This window comes from Tachypleus tridentatus, chromosome 2 (assembly GCF_004210375.1).
Source record: "Tachypleus tridentatus isolate NWPU-2018 chromosome 2, ASM421037v1, whole genome shotgun sequence".
In the NCBI taxonomy this organism is placed as follows: Eukaryota; Metazoa; Arthropoda; class Merostomata; order Xiphosura; family Limulidae; genus Tachypleus; species Tachypleus tridentatus.
This window is the reverse complement of record NC_134826.1, coordinates 21,454,108-21,481,696: the sequence shown is the minus strand read 5'-3', so window position 1 is coordinate 21,481,696 and position 27,589 is coordinate 21,454,108. Positions and strand designations below refer to the sequence as shown.

General features: G+C 34.0%; 1 protein-coding gene across 3 annotated transcripts in view; it reads left to right on the top strand.

Moving 5' to 3' along the window:
* Positions 1-27,589, top strand: part of LOC143239252 (multiple C2 and transmembrane domain-containing protein-like) — a 65,238-nt gene that overhangs the window by 18,791 nt on the left and 18,858 nt on the right. For all 3 annotated transcript variants that reach the window (XR_013021088.1, XM_076480163.1, XM_076480168.1), the window contains exons 4-10: positions 3,405-3,513; positions 7,651-7,873; positions 10,098-10,215; positions 17,421-17,603; positions 22,993-23,123; positions 23,737-23,923; positions 26,036-26,090. Coding sequence is in view for 2 of the 3 variants with exons in the window: in XM_076480163.1 (XP_076336278.1) it covers positions 3,405-3,513; positions 7,651-7,873; positions 10,098-10,215; positions 17,421-17,603; positions 22,993-23,123; positions 23,737-23,923; positions 26,036-26,090 (1,006 nt within the window). In the remaining variant the exon portion in view is untranslated. The remainder of the gene's footprint in view (positions 1-3,404; positions 3,514-7,650; positions 7,874-10,097; positions 10,216-17,420; positions 17,604-22,992; positions 23,124-23,736; positions 23,924-26,035; positions 26,091-27,589) is intronic.

Sequence of the window (27,589 nt, the reverse complement as noted above, 5' to 3'; positions counted from 1 at the left end):
AATCACACTAATCGTTGGTAAGAGTGGCCCAAGAGTTGTCGGTGGGTGGTGATGACCAGTTGCCTTCCCTCTTGTCCTTACACTGCTAAATTAGGGACGGCTAACGCAGATAGCCCTCGTGTAACTTTGCGCGAAATTTAAAAAAAACAACAAAATAATAGCCTGTTTGTTTCGTAACGCTCAGGTGTATTTCCTTGTATTTGATCTTTATCAAATGATGTGGCATTGATGTGAAATACACGCGTGCACGCAAACATTCATGAAACTATTATAACTTTTGTGAATATGTAGATGTATATATGTATTCACATTAAGAAATTATTTGCTCGTGTTACTTATTTCCGTTAATGTGCCGTACCAGTTTAATACATGATACTGACGACAGCATGACTGAGGTAATGCCATTCACTATCTTGTTAATTTTTCCTTTGATATTGATCCACGCCCTCTAGTGGCACAACGATAAAACAGCGGACTTGCAACACTTGAAACCAGGTTTCGGTACCATTGTTGGGAACAGCACAGATAGTCCATTGTGTAGCTTTGTGCTTAACTATTGTAACAAAGCAAAAAACAAATATCAAAATTCAGTTTTCTCTCTTCCTGTGGATTTGGGTTGTTTCTCTACATCGGGTTCTTCGATGTGATTTAGTTTTTTGTTTTGAGATATGATCAAAGTACTTCATCCCACAGAGTGCGATCTGTGAAAAGGTTGACTTAAATTTCCAAATTGTTGAATAAGTGGTTTATCATATCGTTGTTTATCTACGGATTGCGGGATCGAAACCCTGTCATAGAATATGGTCGTCGTTGAGTTGGCGGTAAGTGGTGCTGACTAGCTGCCTCCTTCTAGATTATAATTTAAACCTGTGGCGGTTAGCACGAAATCAGATAAACAAAATAAACTCATGGGACGTATTTTGTTCGGAATTGTTAGGAAATAAGTGGTTACTCATTCATGTCCAAATGCTTATCATAAATTGTACAAGTATACATATATTTATGAATTTAAATATGTTTGTAACTTCATACATTTTGATATTACGTGTTGTTGTTCATGAATACCTTTAAGTTTACAGCACTAGTAGCTTGTGGGCAGTGTTGTATGCCAAACTCTCATACAGCTTTATTTGTCTTAGAAATAAAATGTTTTAAATTCTATATTAGTGTCAGGAAATTAGCTATAAATTAATGTGTTAACTATAGTCCTAGATTGTAGCTTCTATAGCAGGAGCCAATCCAGGTTGTATTCATCATTCATCAAAGAGTAGCCCAAGAGTTGGCGGTTGGTGGTAATGACTAGCTGCCTTCCCTCTAGTCTTACACTGCTAAATTAGGGACGGCTGGTTCAGAAAGCCCTCTTGTAGCTTTACGCAAAATTCAAAACAAACCAAACCTCTTGGAATACCATTTTACCAACGAATAGGGAGATTGATCGTAACATTGTAACGCACCTCGACTGAGAAAGAGAGCATGTCCGGTGACTGCTATTCGAACCCGCGATCTACATATTGCGAGTCGAGTTACCCTAATCACCAGGCGAAAATTGTGAGAGTGAGTTTTATTCTTCTCAGCATGTGATTGGTAGTGCTACAAAAAGCTGCGTGAACTGGGAACGGGTTTTATTATTCTCAGCATGTGACTGGTCACGCTACAAACACCTAGAGAGCGAGTTGCTTCTCTCTGCAATGGGAGGAAGAGGTCAAGATTGCACCTGACCCTCACAGGTCCAAATAAAGGACCTAAATTCCAATGAAGCAGAATCTCTCTGAAACCTTTCACCTTAGAATAAGAAACCTGGTTTCATGGTGCCACCTCTTGCTCCGTTGTTCAAGTCCAAGTTGATTTAGTTTTATCAAAAATATATTTTATTTCGTTACTTATGTAAATTATATAATTAAAACCAGTTTCGCACATCATTCAGTTTCTTCATTAAATGAAGTTGTAATTTACAGGACTGTTTATTCAATGTTTTTGTTCGGTCGTTTCCTTTCCCTTCTGTCTGTTTCTGGTTATTTCATTTCACATAGCTATCTGTAAACAAAGTGTGTTTTTAATGCTATTTATATCCGCCCGTGTCACAATAAGATACTTTCACCAAATACATCGCAAAATATTTCGTTATTGCGTTCGTCGGATGCGTACTTCTAAGAATACTATAGTATCAACAGTAATGGACTTCTGGACTTAAATATGTAGATTAATAAGGGAGTGATAGACACAACAGTTGGTTTCAATGTTTGAAGTCAAAACTGTATAATACATTGGTTGCTTCGTAGCCGGGCTCCTAAGATTTATTCTGTGGTGAACAGAACCTAACTGAAGGACTGAAAATCGTGCCGAAAGTCACCAAACAACTCGTCAGCGTTTCTACCAATAAAGCAGTATATTTAAATATGATTTTCATCTTTTATTAACGAATTATCGATTTTAAAACCTTATAAAACTCAAAGCGTCAAAAACTATCTATCGTGGTTAAATGTTCCACTTCTAAATTTATAAAGATTTTCGCTGTCTTTTAGAATAATATAAATACTATACAGTCAAGCAAAATCAAATCAAAAGCAAGGCTGCGTTAAGAACGACAGGTTGAAACCTCTTACTAAAGACAATTTGTTATAAATTAAAACAAGCCAAAACAAAAATCAGAGACGCTACGCTAATTGAAAAGATCTCAAGGGTTACAGGCATTTTATATCCCATTTATATGCAAAAACGGCTCGTTTGGGCTGAGACAACACTTTACATAGAAGAGCGAACAACGTTTCGACCTTCTTCGGTCATCGTCAGGTTCGCTTAGTGAAGCGTTTCTAATTTTTGGTTGAGCTTGTTGTTCATTATAACAAATACATGATAGATATAATACACACGTAAGATGATAAAGGCACACTGCAAAAAATCTGTCGTAGCTTCGTTATGTTACTATTATCTAAAATGTATTGTGTACTATGGCCATCCCGCACATTCGACTGCCTTGAAATATGGCACACGTAGCGCACTTTTATTTGTCAGAAAGCAAGTTATATATTGTCATATTATTTTTAAGTTAAGATGTAAATAGTTTTGTAGAATACTTTTACAATTAAGTAAGGTGCAAACATAAAATTGTAATACACGATTAGCAAAACAACTAAACCTTGACGTAAAAATCAAAATATGAGAGTTCAGGCACTTACAAACGCCACAAAGTGTATTTCCCATGTAGGCTCACTAGCATTATGTTGGTTAAAATAAAAATAAAATAGAACAACTGAGAAACATTGCTAAAATGAACGTGTATGTTGAAGATTGACTGAAACATTATATATTAACATTTGATATATAATATGAAAGTATGTGTTTAACAAAGCTCCAGTGTACAAAATGGCGTGAGATGAAACGGTAATGATTCGATTTCCTTTTAGGACAGTACTCTAGTGAAACAAAGGCATGCGCTACTGAGACAACACACTTTTTATCAGCTGGATGTTCATCTTCAGTCTGGCAAGGACTTGGTAGTGAAAGACACTTGTGGTAAGTTGTTCATAGGATACACTGTTAATTCATCATTTAAACCACACACCATAAACGTTTTTACATATTGTTTCCCACAATTGTGGTTCAGTTATTAATAAGCAGTTTAAATTTTATGTGTCACACGATAAATAAATGATCAAACAAAATTGGGTGAAATCGCCCATTTTCCGTGTAAAATAATAGGAAACTCATGTTGTAACAAGATCATCAAAAATTACTAATTTAAAACTGGAAATAGGAATTGTCAAAACACAAAGAAATAAGTTGAATCAAAATGTAAACCGTTTATACATCATTTCCATCCAAGCTTGTTTACTTTTTTATTTTAGAGTCCATAGTTGTGGACTGACAAATATGATACTTGCATTTTGATTTAACACGTTCCTGCACTTTTTTGACGACCCTATTCTCCTTTTTGAATTAACAGCTTTTTAATTATATTATTACATAAGTTTTTATGTCTATTTATGGAGACCAAAGTCTGAGCTACATAAATAACTTTGCATCAACATTTCATTTTTTTCAACAGTTTTATTGCTACATTGTTCCTGATGGTTTCTACCATCACAACTGAATACATCTGATAAATGGGTCCAGACTGCGAGGATTAGTTTGAATTACGGAGGGGGGAATCGAAATACATTTATTGTTAAATTACGGCACTAATGAATATATCTTAAGCAGGACGTGTTTCTGTGACTCGTTAATGGTCATGTAATAAAAACCAAATCTTTTATAAACTTATCACACACTATAGATACATTAATGATTCATATTTATGGTGACATTCAGATCTGTATCGTCAACACTACGAGCACGTGAGCTGTCAAATTTTTAGAAAAACGTGCTTGATAATTTGGTGTAAATCGTCGCTTAATGGTCTGTGTCTAGTTGACAAAGATATGTAACATCATACAAATTGTCAAACTTACATCCTTGATATGAAAGGGTATATACTGCCTTAATGCGGTATTAAGTTCCACAAATTATTTTCCAATTAATGCGCATTTATAAAAAAAAAATATTTTGTTTTTCAGTGGTGGAAAATGAGTGACTTAGAAAATTTATTCAGGGCGAAAAAAACAAAAAACAAAAACGAAGGCGCATGAAATAACTTTGAAACACCTTATGACGTAGTCAATGGTGTATTTATTACTATTGTCCAGGTTTCAGTAAAATATTAGAAGCCGTTTTTTTTTTTTTTTCTGTAGCGGTTTGTAAAACTATAATCACTAATAATAAGGCTGGAGAAACTTTTATAAATATATCCATTGTTTACTCTAATAAAACGAACCGTTTCACACCAGTAGAAAATGTGCTTAAATGGCTTCGAAAAGTTTATGTTGGTAAGGAAGAAAAACTTAGACGATGGAAATTTCGATTTTCAAGAATCTACTTTAAAAAAACCCTGTAACCTTCGCAGGAGTTTATTTAGTAGCTGTGCATAAATTTTGGCGCAGTATACCCAAATGTATTTGCAGTAAACTTCGGTGCTTGAATGGCTTCTAAGATAAAGTCAGCCAGTAGTGATGGAAAATGGTAAAATCTCTTCTATTTGAAAAATCAACATAAAAATAGTTCTATGACATGCGCAGGAGCTGTTTTTGTAGGTTTGTCCAGGTTTTAGTAAAATATTCCTAGCAATTTTTTGTAGGCTTCTGAAATAATGATGTAAAGAACAAATCGATGAACTTTGAATTTTGAAACGTTAAGTAACATAAGTATCTGAGTTTATATAACTGTATAAACATAATGTTTTTACATTACAAAAATACGGAGTTCGGCTGACCTCTGCTTATTGCTCCATAGTACGTTCATCACTTAATGATATAACTATTTTGATTAGTTGATATTAGTGTTGTTAAAGATACCATTAAAGAATACGAAAAATATGTTAAAGCTGTTTAGTTCTGTGTCGGGCTGCTCTTAGAACCCAGGGTTCGAGACGTGATGTTGTTAATCACGTTCTCTAGTTTTAACTGTGGGCGCGCTATAAAAGTGATAATTTAAGCCATTATCCGGTTCAATAGTCACACGATGGTTAGTTGTCTTCTTTGCGGTTGGTAGTGCATCTCTGGAGGGCCTTTCATCGATAGGCTTAACCCGCACGCGCAGATTGAAAATTTCGATTTATCATTGCTATCAGGAGCAGTACCATACCTGACTGAAGATATCTAATCAAAAACACCTAAGTTGTAAAAATAAAATTCCAAAACTATAATTACGGAAGAGTGAAGTTTATGACTGTTTCAATTATTACACTTTCGAGTATTGCTATAGCAATTGTTTTATTTTATAAATGAACAATTAAACACCCAATTTACTTATTTTGTACTTTAAATAAACAATCTTATGGAAGTTATGAAAACGTAATATAAATTTCAGAATAGTTTATCTTTTATAATAATGGATGTATGGCTTTGGGTTTCCTATTATGATTTTGACAACGTTTGGATAATTTATACACCTTGAAATGAAATTATAAGACAGGGAAATAAAAGATGCAGTTTTGGTTCATTCCTGGTGATATTTTCTCACAACACTTGGAAACTTCTGTGAAAGCGTATGAACGACTCATTCATCTTATACCTCCACGTGTAAACTTTCTCATAAATATATGAGCAGTTATTTTGCCGTAAGCAACTTATTTACTAAGCAGTGTTATTTTATGGACTTCAAAGTGGCCCATGTTACGCTTTGTTAAAACACGTTGATGTCTCCAAATGCCATGTCTTCTTCAAAATGTTTGTTTAGCTACGTAGATACTTAGCTTCTTACGTGTGCCTTATCTCAACTCTGGTTATTAATACTTACTTACCGATGTTAAAATAACGTTGTACATCTGGGAGATGTCGTGACTCGACGAGAGTTGCAGCAGTGTAAACCCTAACTGATCAATAAAACTTTCAAAGATTTAGGTAGTCTGATACAGGGGAAAAATGTACAGTAAGTTATAATTGTTAACCCTTAATAAAATAAATTCATTATGTTTATAAATCGTTGTTTGACAGCTGATTATTTTATTGGGATTTTTTTTTGTTTGTTTGTTTGCAGGATGTGAAATATCTTTTTTGATTCTCGTCACTTCCTTTGAAAAAGTTTACCATCTTTATAAATGACAATGGCGGACATTTCAAAATTTGGTGAGGGGGGTGGGCAGACCCATCGAAAATTCAACAGATTGAAACTGTTGATATGCTGAATACTTGTCTTCCCCCCAGCGGCACAGTGGTATGTCTGCGGACTTACATCACTACAAACCGGGTTTCGATACCCGTGGTGGGCAGAGCCAGATAGCTCATTGTGTAGCTTTGTGCTTAATTCTAAACAAACTGAACACTTATGAAGGTTAATGCCTGTGGGCCCACAGGCCACATAATGTGATTTTATAATACTTCAGTTTGATACTATCATGTAATTATTCCAAAACGTTTACTTGGAAAATTGTTTGGAAGATCACTGGTGATTTTACATACAGCAAAACGTTTCAGTGTTGATGATATGGTAGAATCTGAGGTTTGCGTAGTTGAAATTTGAAAAAAAAAAAAAAAAAAACAACTCTTAATCGTGTAGAACTTTCTTGCACGTGCTACGTTTATCAGCTTGGCAAAAACACGTTAATTTTGGAACTTGGGTTCATGATAAAACATTTAAAGTGGTATACTAATGTTGGTTGGTTTGGCGTTTTGTGACGCAAAGCAGCTAGGCTACCAGTGCCACTCTACTGATGTTAACTGGCGTGTGGATTGATTGGTAGAGTTCCCGACAACCTGGTTTATTTCCGACAAATTAAAGTATGTTGACTCCACCACCACCATTGTGTAAATAAAATGTAACGATATAAAACAGTGAAGTAAAATGTATTTAGCACTGACGCGGTAGTTATAGATTACTGTTAGTGTCACAAAATAAATAAAGTGTGTCGAAGTAAATAATATTTTTAAGCATTTTTAATCGAACACGATGTTCGTCTTCTGATGTACAGTTTTATATTTTTTTTACAGTATGTTTATATATATTAAAACGAAATCATATATTAAGCTTCTTTATGTTTTTGCTACTTTGAGTTTGAAGTAACAGATAATAGTGTAATTTTAATGAATATAAATAGTAATATGTGTATTGATATTTTAGGTACTAGCGACCCCTATGTCAAGTTTAAACTAGCAGGTCGGCAGTTATACAAAAGTAGAACAGTTTCAAAAACGTTGGATCCGTATTGGGACGAATTTTTCTGTTTGCCGGTAGAGGACGTGTTTCAGCCTCTTCAGATTCGTGTCTACGATTATGACTTCGGGCTTCAGGATGACTACATGGGCTCAGCACAAGTAGACCTAACACGTCTAGAATTAAACAAGTTAGTAAGAAATGGCACTACTATAATAAATTGTAACACCTGTAATTTGACTTCTGAAATAGAAATGACATTTAGAGTTTAGAGCTTAAATCTCTATTAGTGTTAACATTGTAGTTTTAGAAAATTAACGAAGCATGGTAAGACCTGATGGTTAGGCCGTTCGACTCGCAATATGCGAGTCGCGGGTTCGAATCCCCTTCACTGAGAATGCTTAACTTTTCAGCTATGGGGCGTTATAAATTAGCGATTAATTCCACTATTCGTTGGTGAAAGACTAGATTAAGAGTAGACGATGAGTAATGTTGACTCGCTAGCTGCTCTCTCTGGTCTGTCAGTGCTAAATTAGGGACAGGTAATACAGATATGGCCATCGAGTGGCTAAATAAACAAACAAAAGAATTGAAAACAAACCTCGAATCCTTTTTTTAAACATATTAAATTTTCAAAGTTTCTGTTGAACGAGTTCAGGGAAAATTAATAGATAATATATTTAAAGTAAAACTTAGATGTAATTTCTTTCGAAGAAATAAAACAAAATGACTTTATTTACACAAAGACTATCAAGTTTGTGAAAACTAGCATTGGATTGGCGGTAACTTCAAAACCTTACAACACTAAAATCGTGGAGTTCGATTCCCCACGATGGACAGATCGCTTTGTTGGGAGCTCGATTCCCCATAGTGGACAAATCGCTATGTTAGCCAATGTGTAACATAGCGTTCAAGCACAGAATAAACATCATAAGCAAAAGTTAGGTATTTTTCATATTAAAGGTGATTTTAATGCTAGAGACCAGTCATGTTTTGATGAACGATTTTGATCAGTATTCCGTGTTCATTTTTTCAGGACCGAAAATTAATTTTAATTAATTAACTTTATTTCTATAATAGTCAGACACTGATCGCTTCGGAGTTTCAAGAAAAAAAGTAAAATAAGATTCAATACCCAGACTGGTCTCAGTTATTTAAGGCTTACTTGTAGTCAGTTTGAATTAAGGTGTTATGGCTGTTTTCTCACATTTCAGGTTTCAAGTTCTATGATGAAAATTTTGAGGGGGGTGAAAAATATCTTCATTAAAAATTAGTTTAGCTTTAATATCTACACGACAGTTTGAAATTATTATTTGTAACAAACGAGAGATGTAGCTGAGTTTGACAAAAAGAAGGTTAGTCGATAATATATGTTTTAATAATGTTATGTGATTTCGATGAAAATTACGTCATAAATATTTTGTTTTTTACAATTTACTTAGGTGTCACTAAGCATGCTGCTCGGTTGTATCTTTGTGTGACAATTCAACATTCAGTGTTATGTTTTTGAAATAAATATTACAAACTCACTTTCTTTCACTTCATAAAAAATTTCACTTAAACAATTTTCGACTGTTTTAGATTCAGTTTATCTGGTGTGTTCTCGTATTGAATGAAAGCCCTTGGCAGTAACTTCTAACACCTCAGATTCGAAATCTCTTCTGGCTTTTTTTATTTAATTTAAAGAAGAATCTTAAGAGAGTATCTGTACCAAAGCGTAATTTTAATTACTTTTATTAGGCCTTAAAACTTCATAGGTTCTCTTTTTCAATACTTCATGTTGCACACTCCTAAAAGTTTTGATCAAATTGTGTACGTTGGAAATACGTGTAGTATAGCCTCCAAGTGAAATTTTGCTTCGTTATTAAAAATTTAAAAAATGTGACCCCTCTTACTTCAAAAAATAAAACTTAATATTTAAGCCTACATTTCGCTATTATGGCTTAAAAGGAGGCGAATAAGGCGCTTGCTAACTGAATTTAGGCTTATAAAAAATGCAGGGTCAATTTCACTTTAGAATATACGAAACGTCATTGATGTAAAATTATATCCATCGTTAGGGGTGGGACATCAGATCGTGAAATTGAAGGTAAATGCAAGCGAACAGTATTTTACCATTTAAAGCACACACGAAATTTGTTATATTAATTAAATACACAACAAAATTTAAACTCTCACAAGGAAACTAAATAATTTCTTGCTTTAAACGTATAACTCTTATATATATACGTATAACCTACTGTGCTTTATGTACATGCTAACTAACATGTGTTCCCCAATATAGATATGTATGTATATATATATAATATTTGGATATTCAAGGATTGTTATAAGATGTTCTTTATCTATCAAACTGATTGGTTATACAAAGTTACCTCAGATAATGTTTTTGTTACTTTTCTTCTTTACTATAGGCCAACCAACTTAACAGTATGTCTAACAGATTCTGGTAGACCAGAGGACCCAAAACAAATGGGCAGTCTACAAATAACATTTACTCTTATCCCAAAGACTCAGTTGGATAAAGAACAAGTAAGAGACTCAGTTTTAACTGGTCGAATTAAATAATCACATATGTCCCCCACCAGAATATCAGTATAGTTGAACTAGATGGTGAGTTGGTATAAGTTATAAAAACACGATTAAATAGTAGTATTATATGTTCGCTGCCTGAATATCAGTATAGTTGAACTAAAGTGGTTAATGTGGTATAGATTAAAATCTTAATGATATATTGACAGTCTTCTTACCCTAAAACAAGGACATTGATTTCTCTGCCTTGTTCTGTGATAAGTTGTGAGAACAACAGCTGTTATACACAGTACTATGTCTCTTGGTATGCATGTTTTACTTATGTTATTCTTAAAGTATTGGTAGATTTGCTAGTGTTTGAAATAGCAGCCAAGATGTATATATGTATTCAAACTACATATGCTACAGAACTCTTTCCCATGGTAAAGTACTTGTGACATCAAAATGTATTACTACAAATATATAAAGTAATTTAGTCACATTTCATTAAAAATTGTGTATCATTAAATTTATACACCCACTCAAACATGTTTGTGAACAAACATGAAAATTTTTGTGAATCTGATGAAGAACGAAGAATGTCGAAATGTTGTTCGCTCCTCTACATAGTGCTTTCTCTACCCATACCAGCTGTTTTTACATGTATAATTAAGAACAGTGTTTCATTATTCAATAATCCATTCATTTTAAACTTTCTCTGTGAAAAGTATATTCTTGCATATAGTTTAAAAGATAATAAAAGCACAGTTTCATCAGCATAAGATACTGAAATTATTAGCCATTTATATTGTTGATTTTGTTATTTTATATCAAATATGTTTTATACAGATAATAGTGCAAAGACAAGGATTGGAATTTGTTCCCCTATCCCACTTTTATTTCTTTATAATACTTTTTTTGAGAGTCAGATTAGATAATAGTGGAAAACATCCTTTCTTAAAATGTTCATTTCAGACGTTTTTGGAGCAAAGTTTAATGTTATTTAGCGATCTTGTTATGTAAATCGTATGTCAAGAGAGAAGAGTTGGTGTAAGAAGTTTTCAAACAAAATAACATAAGACACTACAGAATAAATACTTTCAAAGATAACTTATTCAGGCTCTAAAAGCCCCAAAGTAGACTTCTTAACTTTACAAGCATACTTACGATTTTCTTTGTTCTGATGGAATGTCATGGTAAAAGGAATTACTTCTACTGTGGAATTCAAAAAGCTAAATCTTGAAATTCTGTTGTTCCAATTATATGTAGTATAGGGTAGTTTCACTTCTAGCCTGAAACTTGAAACATTTACAGCCAACCCTGAATTAAAAGCTATCAAAATTCAAGGAAGACGCTATTAAAAAAAATAACAAAAACAAGAGAATGTTCGTGTAAACGATGCAGTATTCTAGACGTTTTTAAAAAAAACAACAAACTAAAATAGTCATTTTGGCGTTTGTTTTAACTTCACCATTTTGTTTTTCTTTTCATAACCTAAATAAAACTTGTATTTCATTTTCCTTGTTTTCAGTTTTATTTGACCTATTATAAGAGTTTTGTTAGTGTAATTCCGTCATTAACTGTTATTATTTTGAATATTTTTCTTTTATCTGCCAGTATAATCTTAACTGTATACTTGTTTCTGTTAATATTTTTAATTTTTTACAATAATTGTATATGACATTTTGTTCACGCGATTTAAAATGCGTTTTATAAATTATTCCTTAACACGTTTTTTTTTAAACATTAACATAAAACGATGAACAAAGTTTACTGATTTAAAATGCTGTATGTTTTTGAAGACTGGAAAAACAAAAAAAAAATATTATTTCATTTGGTTGCTTTCAGAACGAGCACTTTGAAGTTTTGTATTTCTTTCTCTTCAGGGCATTTGACCAATACGTTTTGTCATCTTTGTTTAAAAACCAAAAGTTTGTTCTTTCATCATAACTTGGTTGTAGTTGTGATCTTGAACTTGCTTGCTAACTCTCTTGGATTCGCCGGGAGTCTCGATGTATTGGATATATTCTCCCGTAAAGTTTGACAAATCTCCCAGGCTTTCAGAGAAAAAAAAAAAAATCCTCTTCAATATTTGTTGCATGCAAATAAGAGATACTTTAGTGTTTTTCGGGAACGTGCATCTCAAGTTATAGTATCGAATTACGTAACGTGTGAGCTTCTCGCGAGCATACTTGGCGCTGAAGTTTTATTATTGTTATTTTTTAAAGTATCTTTTGTTTTGTTTTTTTTATTTCGCGCAAAACTACTCGAGGGCTATCTGCGCTAGCCGCCCCTAATTTAGCAGTGTGAGCCTAGAGGGAAGAGAGTCATCACCACCCGCCGCCAACTCTTGGGCTACTCTTTTACCAACGAATAGTGGAATTGACTGTAACATTATAACGCTCCCACGGCTGAAAGGGAGAACATGTTTGGTGCGATGGGGATTCGAACCCGCGACCTTCAGATTACGAGACGAACGTCTTAACACACTTGGCCACTTTTTAAACTATTTAGTAACTACACTAAATAAATCTAATTAAATTATACTCCAAAGACCACACAAAACAATGTTTCATAACGGCATATATTATAATTTCTCTGGCTACCTTTTAAGAAGTTGAGCTAAACCTATTGATACGATTCGCGTGAAAAACAAACGTTCGAATTTAAGGAGGAGTAGACAGTTCTCTGCACAGAAACGAATCTAATATAATTCGTCAATTCGTATAATTATAACATTGGCTTTCTTTTGGTTATAAAGCACACAGTATAAAACATGAAACTGACAATTTGTGAAAAAGAAGACAGGTGGGCGTGGCACTTATCTTCCGGAATAGTTCTTTAAAGGTTAGCAAGCCAAGTGTAACGTTTCTTGTTTTTGTAAAACATTTATTGCACTTTTGTGTTATATCAACTGTATTATATATATAGAGGTTACGTGCAAAGAAAACACTTATTCCACTTTTCACATACTTTGTTAGCAGACCTATGAGACAATAGTGTAAGAAACCATTTTTGTTTGTAAAGTTTGTTTTTGTTACCGGTTCTTATGTTTAATATTCCCTGCGACGCTCGCAGACTACTTCAAGTGGGCCCGGCATGGCCAAGCGTGTTAAGGCGTTCGACTCGTAATCCGAGGGTCGCATGCTCGAATTCCCGTTACACCTAATATTCTCGCCCTTTCAGCCGTGGGGCCGTTATAATGTGACGGTGAATCCACGATTCGTTAGTAAAAGAGTAGCCCAAGAGTTGGCGGTGGGTGGTGGTGACTAGCTGCCTTCCCTCTAGTCTTACACTGCTAAAGTAGGGACGGCTAGCACAGATAGCCCTCGAGTAGCTTTGTGAGAAATTAAAAAACAAAAAAACTACTTTAAGTTGTCTGACGGAAAGAATATCAGAAAGAAAGGATACAAAACCAAGATGGACCAACAGGTCTGTTGTTGTCTCTTAAATGTTATTGTGTGCGTGTGTAAGTAAATACATCTGTATTTTAGCCCTCATTCAAGGTTACTGATGTAGCAAGGAATTGTTATTGTGACAAGTGGTTGATGGAATAACAGATTGGGTTTCGTATTTGCTTTTATTGTACTTCAACACTTCAGATACAGTTTTGTTAAAGGCTGGACGATTAATTAGTATTGTCAAGCCTACATTTGAAAAGTAATAAAGTTTTTTTGAAGTTGTTTCTGATAAGTAAGCTAGTGGTGTTCCTGTTATTTGCTACGATACCCATACATACACACACACACACACACACACACTGTCTAACCGACTTTTCATCACTCTGATCTCAACGATTTATTGTTGTATAAGTAAGAATTGAACCTCGTATTTGGATGATAAAATTTTCATAAACCGTGTCATAAGGTTTTTGAACTGTTACCATTACAACTTCTGGTCAAGGTTTTAATTTATTTCAGTTACATTTTTTTATTTTCGATTAAATTTAAGCCTTTTTAAAAGTAGAACCAGTTTAAATCGTAATCTCCATTTTTATAAATACATTGCTGGTGTTTACCAAAACTGGTGGTTGTTTGTGTTTTGAATTTCGCACAAAGTTACACGAGGGTTATCTGCGCGAGCCATCCCTAATTCAACAGTGTAACATTAGAGGGAAGGCAGCTAGTCATCATCACCCTCCGCCAACTCTTGGGCTACTCTTTTACCAATCAATAGTGGGATTGAGCGTCACATTATAATGCACCCACGGCTGAAAAGGCAAGAATGTTTGGTGCAACGGGGATTCGAACCCGCGATCCTCAGATTATGAGTCGTTTCAGAACCGGTGGACTCAGCAGATAGCCTGATGTGGCTTTGCTGTAAGAAAAATACACACATGTATATTTATCAGATCCTTACCTTTTTAATTTCAAGTATCATAAACATTTTCAGTTGTAGTGATTAGATCACTATATTTTATTTCATTACTTAGAACCCTGCACAAGTAAGTAACATTTACAAGAATGAAGGATGGCATTTATAGCGGTATGATAAATAACATAGTGAGTGTATGAACTTCTTCCCTTATAACGCTGAAAACGGGTTTCGATAATCATGGTTGGCAAAGAACACATAGCCCATTCTATAGCTTTGTTAACCACAAACAAAAAAAGTGAAAAGAAAGTTGAACGAAAATTCTGGAGTTGTCATTGTCTACAGTGTAGCATGTGTATTAGTTGTGCCCGTGTTTATAAATCATCTTTCTCATATTTATCTGCATATAGAAGTGTTTAACGAATCAAAGGGTTCATGGTTCGAGATATCGTAGGTCACTGAACATGCTCTCCACTTTTACCCATTCGTGCATTACAAAAATGACAAGCAATCTCGTTATTTGGATTAAAGACCCAGAGAGAACCCTAATGGCAGGGGTTGCTGTTCACTGGTCAGTAGTTTAGAGTTAGGTACAGTTCTGTCTCAGTTCAAAGTTGTCTCTGACCTAATTTCTGAACTGAAGTGCATGTAAAGCGCTATTCAGTTTGAAATTTTAAAATTTAAAATATTTCGATGTAACACAACGTAAAGTTATCAAAGATATAAAAAGTAGGATTTTGTTTTACATTAAGTAAACAAAAATATTATCAAACTAAGGCATTGTGGGAAATTTCACCATTATAGATTAGCGTCAGATTCTAAAGTATGGGAAGCATTGAAAACATTTTTGAATTTAATAGCTTAAGTAGTGTTGTGTCTTTGACCTTAAAGGTATGTATCATAGCGAAAATATTCGTAATTTGTTTAGTAATGTATTTTAGAAAACAGACCTTTTAAAATAGTTTTACTTAGCGTATTTGGTTATAAAGCATCATGTGTAGTTGTTTTTAGTATAAAGCTACATAATGAGCCGCCTGCTGTGGTTCACTTTCATCACAGGGAATTGAACTTCGAATGTTATTATTTTAACTTTGTAAGCTTACATCTGGCTCAGTGAGATGGTGTTACAGAACTATTCAGATAGTCTACAGATCTTAATAATTTGATACAACAAATGCTCTGTATTTTTGGTTTGTTTTGTAGTTTTTCATGGTGTGTCCGGCATCGCCAGGTGGTTAGGGCGTTTGACTCAATCTTACGATCGTGGGTTCGAATCCCGGTCCCTCCAAACATGCTCTCCATTTCAGCCGTGAGTGTGTTGTAATGTAATGATCAACCCCACCATTCGTTGACAAAAGAGATGTTGGTGGGTGATGATGACTAGCAGCTTTCCCTCTAGTCTTACACTGCTAATTTTGGGACAGTTAGCACAGATGGCTCTCTTGTAGGTTTACATGAAATTCTAAACAAACAAGCAAATTCTTTCACAGTATTTAGTTTCATAGTCATCAACATACAGCTAGTCAGTATTACAAAGTTTCAAGTTATAATGGCTGTATACGTAGGGTAATATTTGATTAGTTTCACATCTGAGGATCAACACCAGATATTATATCATTTAAGTTTCTCTTTTAAAAATGTATATATTTTGTTGTTTGTTATTAAGCCAAACCTTTATAATGTACTTTGCACCTGTGGATATGGAAATCTGATTTGTAATGTTCTAAACCTTCAGGCCAAGTATTGAGCCCTCAGAGAGTGATAATGCATACATATTTCTTTTCATGTATTAGTCAGCTTCCAATTTTAGCTGGCTTAACCAGAGTTAAGTAATTGAAAACTTACATATGGTACCACATTAGTGGTGTTGTATTCACAGGTAGCTGGCTGTTTTATTGCGAATAACAAAAGTTAAATATTTAACACTATTGGTTTGACCATTCTCAGATATAAGTTTTAGAATTTGACCTTCTTGTGTATCTGGCTGCATGACATAGAAAAAAAAAAAAGTCGAATTTGTATGGTTTCACAGTATATCAGATTGTGGGACAAAAGTGCATACCTGAAAGCAAACTAGAATATGTTGTGGAAGAAAAGTACCCTGGTGGTTAGGGCACTAGGAACTAAGTCTTTGGGTTTGAATTCCATCACTGAACATGCTCATCTTTTCAACCATAGAGTGTTATAATGTGCAGTCAATTCCAAGAGTTGGTGGCAGTGTGGAGTGTTGATTGTTTGCCTTCTTGCTAAATTATTGCCTTGAAATTTGGAATGGATGGAACATTTAGAACTTTAACAGCTTTGCACAAAATTCAACAAACATTTTCATTACATAAAGGATACCGACTGAAATTGTTGTTGCTGACAACACATACACATGAATCGTAGAGATAATAAAGATTTGAAAAAGATGGTTAAAGGCAGAAACTTGGGTCCTCAAAAGTACTAAATTTGTAAAGGTTTTCTTTACACATTGTATAAAGTGGAAGTGTAAATTATTTATAAATATTTCAATTGTTTTAGTTCTTCAGATACATTGTGCTCAAGTTACATTTTATTAGTTTGAAGAATGGAAAGGAACATGAGTTTAATGTATTAATCTGTATTCTGAATCAGAGTTATGCAGTCATGTTTGTTTGGTTTCAACTCATTGCTACTTTACTTGATGTCTTGTATTATTCAGTCTGTGAAGGATTTAAAGATAGACCAAGCTTTCTCAGGTTACTTAATATGATGGGATAATTCACTTAATAATAATGAAATAAGTTGTGTTATTGAAAAAAAAATAGCTTGCTGAGAAAAGAGAATTATAGTAAATTATTGCACCAAAAAGAAGTTTCAATATACGTAGTGTTGATAAAGAATTTGTTATGGCTTCTATTTAACCCAAGCAAACTTTTTGTCTGATGCAGTATTTCAACAAGAGCATAAAACAACCTGGAGATGCATATGTGAAAAAGCAGAAAACTCAACTGTGGGACTGTGTAGTGACAATTGTTCTAGTGGAAGGAAAGAACTTTCTCTCAATGGATGAGAATGGTTTTAGTGATCCCTATGTGAAATTTAGACTCGGGAATGAAAAATACAGGAGCAAGGTAAAATATTTGTCTTTGTATCAAGAAAATGTATTATTATAATTTAATTATTTGTAATTATGTGTCATCAGTGCTTGAGTCCTAATAAAAGCCGTGGCCAGGTGGTTAAGGCACTCGACTCATAATCTGAGGGTTACGGGTTTGAATCCCCGGCACATAAAATATGCTCCCCTTCCACCATGGGGACATTATAATGTGACAGTTAATCCCACTATTTGTTGGTAAAAGAGTAGGCCAAGAGTTGGCAGTGGATGGTGGTGACTAACTGCCTTCCCTCTAATTTTACGCTGCTAAATTGGGGAAGACTAGCACAGATAGCCCTCATGTAGCTTTGTGCGAAATTTAAAACAAGCAAACCAGTAAAAGAATTGCCAGAACCCAGCGTGTCATTTTACAAATGGTAGAAAATTAACTAAAAATAAAGTACTTCTGACACAAAAGTTTTGGTTAATGAAAATTATAAAGAAAAATTTAAACAATAAGTTAACAAAATGTGAAACTACAACTCAGAAAACGTTTTAACACTTGTGACAATGAAAAACAATAGTTTCTGTTTGTAAGATATTTTTCAATATTTTATCCACTGTTACTATCACAAAACTAATAGTTGATCATATTGTACTGTAGGTGTGTGATACAAGTGCATAAATAATAAAATCCAGTGGACTTTGGATGTAGTAGAACAAGAAACAAGTGTTTACAGTATGAATTTCCTATTGCTTTTCTGAACAACAGTGTATTTTTGAAGGTTAAAAGAACAGGACAAATTTTTATTTGCTACTCTCTCAACTAGTATTTATCATGCCTAAAGGGACGTATACCTTGAGTAAAATCTATGGAGGGTGTTACATACATACACATAGAGTAAATATTTAATGTTTTATTTTATTTTATGCTGAGACAGCATGAGTGTGCTGTATTAACATCCCAGAATGAGGTAATGCTGTGTTGACAGTTTTCTTTCATTCATATTACGTATGTGGGGCCAGATTGAAACATAGTTTGCTGTATAAAGATTGTTTATTGTCTGAAAGGTTGTAAAAAGTGCTGAAGTGACATTCCAGTGCTTTCTACTATGATTGGAGTTATGGGTTTCATACAAGGATAGAGATCTTTCATACAGAGATCCAGATGTTATGAGAAGGATTTGAAAATCCTACACAAACTCTAAGGTTTTTCTTTTGACCAGTCAGCTATGATCAACAACTTGATAATTGTATATAAAAATGTAATAAATTATTGCACCTCAATTTTGCTTAGGCCCAGCATGGCCAGGTGGGTTAAGGCATTCAACTAGTAATCTGAGGGTCACAGGTTTGAATCCCTGCCAAACCAAACATGCTTGGCCTTCCAGCCGTGGGGGTGTTATAATGTGACAGTTAATCCCACTATTCATTGATAAAAGAGTATCCCAAAAGTTGGTGGTGGGTAGTGATGACTAGCTGCCTTCCCTCTAGTCTTGCACTGCTAAATTAGGGGCAGCTAGTGCAGATAGTCCTTGTGTAGCTTTGCTTGAAATTCAAAACAAACCAATTTTGCTTTTAGAGCATTAAATGTAGATCAGTCATGTGCAAAATTAAGCCTGAGGAGAGACTTGTTTTTAGTCAGATTATTTAAGAAATTCATCTGCTACTTTTATGAAGAGTTGCATTTTGACTTATTTTGTGATTAACCAGTTCTCATTTTGTATTTGGGATAGAGTTTTGATAGTCTCAGGGAGATGTTCTCTGACCTTTGAGGATTTCAGTTCATTTCATCCAAAGCACCCAAGACGTGTGTGTAGAAGTCCTGTCTCATTTTCATCCTCCCTGTCGCGCCAAACATGCTAGCCCTTTCAGCTGTGGGGGCATTATAATGTTACGGTCAATCCCACTATTCGTTTGTAAAAGAGTAGCCCAAGAGTTGGCGGTGGGTGGTGAGGACTTGCTGCCTTCCCTCTAGTCTTACACTGCTAAATTAGGGACAGCTAGCACAGATAGCCTTCGAGTAGCTTTGTGAGAAATTAAAAAACAAACAAACAAACCTTTTCATTCTATTACAGTGCTCATAATGTTTACTCCTATTAACTTTATTATTTTTTTTATGTTTTCCAGCCATTAACATGGTCACTTATTTATTTTTGAACTTTCTTGTTTTTATTACTTCAGTGTACTGTCTTTTCACTTGCAACAAGTCAATGCACCTGTCCTTCTATATATTAGATTTATGAATCTCGTGTTTAGTGATATAGGTAACTTTGTAGAGTACAACCTTTTATTACCACAGGTGAACTCACTTGAATAAATCTTGTACCCTGACCAGGATCTAGTTACTGCTCTTCCAAGTTATTTTTCTTATTTGTGCTCTTAATGAAAACTATTCCAAGAGATGATTCTGCATTGCGGAATTAAATTTGTTGAAAGAAAACCCAGATTGAACTGAGAATAAAAAAGAGAGGAGTTTTCAAGTCTTTTGTTGAAATTATATGATTTACCTGTCATTGTGATTGCTGAACCATGCTCTCATCTGTCAAGCAACTTTAGGTAAACTAATCAGTCTCAAGCAGGTCAACTGAAATCAGAGGAACAGGTTGAAAGATGTCAAGATGGATTGAATAGCTGCAGATATCAACATCCAGGAAATACATTAGAATGTTCGATGCAGCAGTCTGCAAAGATCAACATCTGAGAGACACGTAATGTTTGATGCAATAAGTTACAAGAGATAAACATTCAGGAAACACATTAGAATGTTTGATGTCATGAGGTACAGAGGTCAACATTCAGGAAACCAGTTATAGTGTTTGATTTGTGTTCGATGCAGCAGTCTGCAAAGATCAACATCTGAGAGACACGTTGTTTGATTTGTGGAGTTATGTCAGAGGCAGAGGTCAACATCAATCACTCAATCACTGTTAATGCCTTTCACAGTATGATGCCTTTGGATGTGACCAGAGACTAAATACAAAAGCATCTTGAATCTGTCCAGACAGAAATTCTGATGTGGATGGAAAGGCATTGTGTGCCGTAGAGTTACTGTCATTTTTCTGCAACTGAAGAAAATTCCAAAGGCTCCCAGAAGAGGCTTGGAATTAAAAGTAAACAGTAAATGTTGTGGTATCTGTTAAACTGTTTATACAGGTGCTACTAAACCTCTACTTCATCTCACAGTGTATTAGTCACTGACCTGCTTAATACCATTTGGCCAGTAACTAAAGACTTTTTATACTCCACGTTATAGGTTCCATTAGCAAGCGTACAAGAACTGTGATAGTTGGCCACTTGGGTACCACCATTTTAGGTTTAGATTTTTTGCAGATGCTATCTTCTAGAGCAGCCTATGTATCACATGAATCACAATTATATGGTAAAACCGTAAAACGCTTATCCTTCTATACTTGATAACCATAAACCACACAACTGTGTGTAGACAATATTACAATTCTGTATAACTATGAAAACAATTCTATGTAAATACAATGGTTGGAGCATATCTGAAATCCATTGAAAAACAAGCCTTATTTGCTGAAACAGTTGTATGTCTGACAGCAAAGTTATGATTTGTAATTAATCATTAACAAAAATGGAGATGTTGGTTGGAAGAATAGTAGGTATGGTGCTTCAAGAAAAACTAATTGAATAATTGAATCTAGTAATTGAGTTAATGTTACATCAGTCACACCACACTGAAGACCGAATACATGATTTTCGGGCAAACCAGAGACTGCTGATTGAAATTGTACAAATACTTTCATCTTAGACCTGCTGCAAGAATGTGGGATGTTAATGGCATATTTTACCAAGGTGTTTGTCAGAAGAGACCATATTAGCTAGGAAGAAAGAACCTTAACTGGCATCATATAGATCCTGGGATGTACATACTATAATACAACCTTCACACAGTTTTCTATTTATCACCAGGATACAGCTGAGATAGATCAGATGCTGATGAACAAAATAATGAAACCTTCATGGAGTGCTTATCACCAGTAGTTATCATACAAATAAAGGGTGTAGAGAGCAAAGACTGCTTTGGAAAACTGACCATTGTTGTTGTAGCATGTGATAGGCATACATTGCATAAGATGGTGTGAGGTTTCTTATTTATCTGTATGGTGTGTAGTTGGTTTACTGATGTTTTATATCACTCAAATTATGCTGAATTAGGTTAAGATATGATGATTGTACTACTTTAAAAAATAAGCAAGTCTCTTTTGTGCTATTCAACAAAACATAAATATTATGAACATGGAGGATTGTCTCGAAGTAGTCCTTGTTTTTTGTGGTGGAAATGCAGTAATCCTAAGTTTTCTAAGAGAATTCTTCTTAATATATTACATCCCATTGAATAGTTTTCACTCCTGATAAAACATGAACATGATCACCTGGTTTTGTTTCATTGCCATTGTTAAAGAATAGGGGAAACGTGACTTATAGTCATCCACTGTCACAAAGTTTGAACTTTAGGCACCAGTGAAGCTGTGAATTTCTATTGTGCTTCTGAGAATACTAGTTTTGAGAATGGCTTCTGGTTGCTGTACATGGTATCTTATTTTAATGTTATTCACAAGGTATGATTAGAGAAAAGTGAATTCTAGTGCTGTTGATGGAATATGACAACTGTTCCACCTCAGAAGCTTATTCATTTGTCTTTTTATTTGGTCTGTCACCAGTGAGTGGAAGCCACAGTTTTTCTGATAGAAGACATATTTACTTTTTGATTGTTACTGTTGTTAGAAACAGTCTTTCATAGTAATGTTCCTGATACAGAGGCACCAACTGTCAAGGCCCTTTAAAAATTAGGGAAATCCTTGCCTTTATCCATTATATGACTAGATTTCCACGTTTATAAGATTCAGACAATTACCTGAAACATCATGTGGTTATGTGTTCAACAAATATATATATATGTGTGTGAATGCCAATAAAATGGCCAGTGTGTGTGTATTAAATACAATGAGTTATTCTTCTTTCAGATATAACCAAACTAATATTTGTTCAAATCATCTTGTAACATTTATTTTGAGTGTTGACTAACTTATTTAAAAATATTTTAAGCATATCTTAAACATATTGAATTTTGTCTTTCATTTCTACAGTTTATGTTTTAAATAAGGTAGTAAAGTATTATTTGGCTATGATAAATTATTATTAAGTACTATACTGTCTCTCTTTGTTTCATATTACAAACTTTTTCAAACATTCATTATTAATTTCTTTATGAATTAATTTGTGAATGAAATAGATGAGTTTGAGTTTTATTTTTAAAAGCCGTATCGAACACATTTACTGAAAATATTGATTTATTTTCTGTAATTGAACTTTACTATATCTTAAAATGTTCTGTCTTTTATATGAAAATATGAATTTATGCTGTACTTACTGAAGTAAGACACTTTTTTCCACTGCAGAACGCCATAAAAACTATAAATCCTAAGTGGTTGGAACAGTTTGATCTTCATATGTATTACGATCAGTCAAAGATATTGGAAATAACTGTGTGGAATAAAGATTATCATAACAGGGATGATGTCATGGGCAGGTAAGGTAAACAATGTATGTAACAGGAGGATTATTTGTTTCATTTGGACCTTTCTATAAAAGAATGTTGCATTATGTGAGAGGAATAACATAAAGATACTGGAAGCTAATATAACTAAACAAATCTTGGTATTTTTGTTGAATTGGTAAAATGACAAATAGGGCCCGGCATGGCCAGGTGGGTTAAGGCGTTCGACTCGTAATCTGAAGGTCGCGGGTTCGAATCTTGGTTGCACCAAACATGCTCACCCTTTCAGCCATAGGAGCATTATAATTTGACGGTCAATCCCACTATTTGTTGCTAAAAGAGTAGCCCAAGAGTTGGCAGTGGGTGTTGATGACTAGCTGCCTTCTCTCTAGTCTTACACAAATTAGGGATGGCTAGTGCAGACGGCCCTTGTGTAGCTTTGCACGAAATTCAAAAACAAACAAACAAAATGATAAATTTATAAGAACAAAAAATATTTCCTCAGGTCTTAGTTTGTTATGTAAAGACGATTAGGCTTCAGGTGCTAGTTTTGAGTATAGAGATGTTAGATTTAAATGTAACAAAAATGTGTGGCATATGTGAAACTTTTTTGTTCGACTTTTCCTCTTTTTCCTCTATTATGTAGATGCATAATCGACTTAAATACCTTAGAAAAGGAGAAAACGCACAGTTTATGGAAGGATTTGGAAGATGGAGCTGGGTCGATTTATCTTTTGCTAACAATCAGTGGCACACAAGGAATAGAAACTATTTCTGACTTATGTACATACCAAAAGCGGGCAAATGAGAGGGAAATATGTGTAGCAAGATATGTAAGTTTTTCTGGTTGTGGTGTTATACTGATAACTAATTGTTTTTTATTTTACAAGTTTAGCTAGTTAAAGACTTTAATGTTTTTCATGCATGTACAAAATTAATCTTGGGAAATTACCTTAAACTCTATTATTACTTTTAACAACTTACAAAATCAATCTTAACAAAATTATTCCTAACTGTTACATTTGATTTGTTGATCTTGATGGTAGAAATAGAAAATTGTCTATAACATACAGTAATATGCCTATTGTAATACTATACTATAGTTTAGTTATATTTGATTTATTTTTTTACACTTTCAACTTATTTCAGAACGCCTTTAAGGCAAGTATAAAAATACTGCTTTTGAAAATCTTATTGTGTTTTGTTAAGTCATTAATTCTATCTGTAGTTGAAAATAATGTGTTGGGGTTTTTACATAGCTTGGTAGTTATAAAACATCATAGTACAAACTTAAGATGTGGTATATGTACGTTTTTGTTCTGTTTACCAAATATTTATGTGATGCAAATTACTTCGACTTCATCTAAGTGTTTAATAATGATAAATGAGAACTAAAAGGGAATTGGAGTCTACATATAAATAATAATACTGAACAAGTGAGAGTTGTTCCCTCTGATTTTTCCAGTCCATGTGCAGTATCAATTTTTTTATGTGCACCGTTATCAAGGCAATTCAGATGTGCTATCATTTTTTTTTTGGGGTGGTATTTTTAGACCATCAACCCTGTTGAATCATTAAGACTGCTTTCCAATGCTACCAGTTTTAGGCCTATCAACTGCAAGGGTCATTAAGGCCATCAATGTGTTGAGACTTCTCACTATTGTAATTGTGGGCCAAATAACTTAGAAGGAACAATGGTTACAAGTATCTGGAAAACACAAGGTTTAGAAATGTTGTACACTGAATACATTCAAACATGATCACCACTCACATTTTACCACTTTTTTTTGGTCATACATGACTTACAATGTCCAGAGAAATTAAAAAGCACTTTGCAGTCTCATAGAGACCATTCTCAGTGAGACTTGGGACAATGTAGTTGCTCATTTTCATGACCCACCATCTTTGCTTCCCATTATTACAGCATACGGGAAATAACCAATTAAGTTAGTGTAAAAGAAGCCTGGATTTCTCTTTGTCGTCTATAAACCTCTTTTTGTCCCAGTGACAGGCTTGGAATATGAACGTAAATCTTATTGTTGCTAGGAAAAAAAAAGTCTTGGTTTAAGAAAATGTCTTTTTTTTTCTTTTTTTATTGCACCTTCATATTAACTAACACCTCCTTCTCTACACTTTAATTTCTACATGTTATTGGAAAGTGCACTTCCATATCAGTTTTGGTCACATGACACAAACATACAACTTGGTAACTAGTCTGATATCCAATAGGTAATGAGAAATATTTACAAAAATGTTATGCAAAGAACACTTGTGGAAATGGATATAAATGGGGGAAAAAAAAAATTAAATAAGTAAATAAAGGATAATTTACATGCAAAATAATGCGAGTCACTGACCAGCTTCTGCATTCTTTTAAGTTAGGATTGCTGTTGGGGTTGAGAGAAGACTTCCAAAGAGGTCCTTGCAGAACAAGATAGAAAACAAAAAATAACGAATTTCTACACTTTAAACTGAGACCAGGGTATTAGTGTAGTATCTTCAAACTTCTTAGATTATTTACAGTAATGACTGTTCTAAATAAATATACTCAAGGGAGAGAACATTCACCTCATAATAATTTGTACAAATTCTTGTATGACCCTTTAAAATGAGCACTTGAAGGTACTGAACAGAACAACTAAGCAAATACAAACCTACAGGACAATAATTATCTTGACTGTGGTTAAGAATAATTCATAAAGTTTATAAACTTTCATATGTACATATAGTTTACCATGAAGTTACCAACTAAGTATATTTCTACCTGAATAAAAATGTAGAAATTTGAATCTGAATACACATATACCTAAGCCTAAGTTGATCACAGTTTAAGTTCCTTATCACTGTTTTTTATTTTAGAAAGATGTAGAGCTTCTAGAAAAAGGATACCAGTGCTATTATAGGGGAAAAAAAACCTATCTGACTAAGTTATGTTTTTGTTTCAGGGACTTCTGCATAGTTTCACTGATTTTAAAGATGTTGGATACCTAACTGTTAAAGGTAAAAATATTATTTTATTTGCTTTTAAATCAGTTTGTGTTTTATAGATTTGAAACACATTTAAATTGTTCATTTTATTTGTTGAATCTCATGCAAAACTATACAAAGGATCTCTGTGATAGCTGTACCTAATTTAAAATGCAAGTCAAAGGAAAGACAGTTAGCCAACATCAATTCTGAGGTTACTCTTTTATAAATAGATGTGGGATTGAGTATTACATTAAAATGCTTCCATGGCTGAAAGGGTGAGCACATTCAGTGATGAGATTTGAATCCATGGTTAATAGATTAGAAGTCGAGCAACCCTAACCACCAGATCTTGCCAGGCCTAATTGACTCAAAATATGGTAGTGCAGTGAATATAAATAACGTGTTGTAGATTTTATACCACAGGAAAGGTCTGATGGTGTTAATAGACTTGGTAGAAACAAATTTTTCAACAGGTTAACAGTGACTTTCAGGAAGTTAGAAAAAGTACTATTACAGTAAAAAAGTAGTGGTTTTAGGTGTAATGAGCCTGTTATATCAAGCAACAAATTGCAGCCCTTGTCTTCTGCAGATTAAGAACTATTGGATGGAATAAAAAAAAAAAGGTGAGAGAAGGACGTGGTTGATAAGGAAGTTATTGCCATAGATGATTTCTTGACGAGGCATGTGGATAGAATAGTATGTGGGGTAAATATGGAGAAATGGATCAGATTTTGTTACCCAGGGAGGGACATAAGTGGAGGATATAGTTGACAGAGCAGTAGAAGGAGGCAAGCAGATATACAGTTTTTGTGGTGTATGTAGGAGCTGATGATGCAGGTACAGGTAGGTCAAAGGAGCTAATTAATAAGTACAAGGGTTGATAAAAGCATTTGAAGAAAAAAGTAAAATGAGTGAGGTCAAAGGAGCTAATTAATAAGTACAAGGGTTGATAAAAGCATTTGAAGAAAAATGTATGTTAGTATGATGTCATGATTGTATAATTTGACAGTAAGTGAGTTGGCTGAAAATTTAATAAGTTTTAACTTAATTATATCCAAGTTGAAAAGAAAAAATAGTTAAATTATGGATGATTTTGGACATTATTTTAGGTCATAACTTAATTTTATATAGGTCCTTAACATTCAAGACAGAGTTCAAAACCACATCATCTTAGTTGAAATACTTATCTGTAGTCAACAGAAAGCACCATTTAAGAGGTTTTACAGGTTAAATAAATCAAATATTAAAACTAAGGTGAAAAGGGGTATTTTTATTTTTTGTTCTGTAAATCACCTTGTATTCAAATCGGTCAGAGTCTTAGTCAGGCTGACTTTGTAAATATACAGAACTTTTTTAGTAAAAATACTTTATGCAAAGACTTGTAATGTTTATTGAAGGTAAAAAAATAGCCATATTTTGTGAAAATGTGCTTGGTTAATTCATAACTGTAGTGGCCCAGAATGGCCAGGTGGTTAAGGCACTTGATTCATAATCTGAGGGTCGCAGGTTTGAATCATCGTCACACCAAA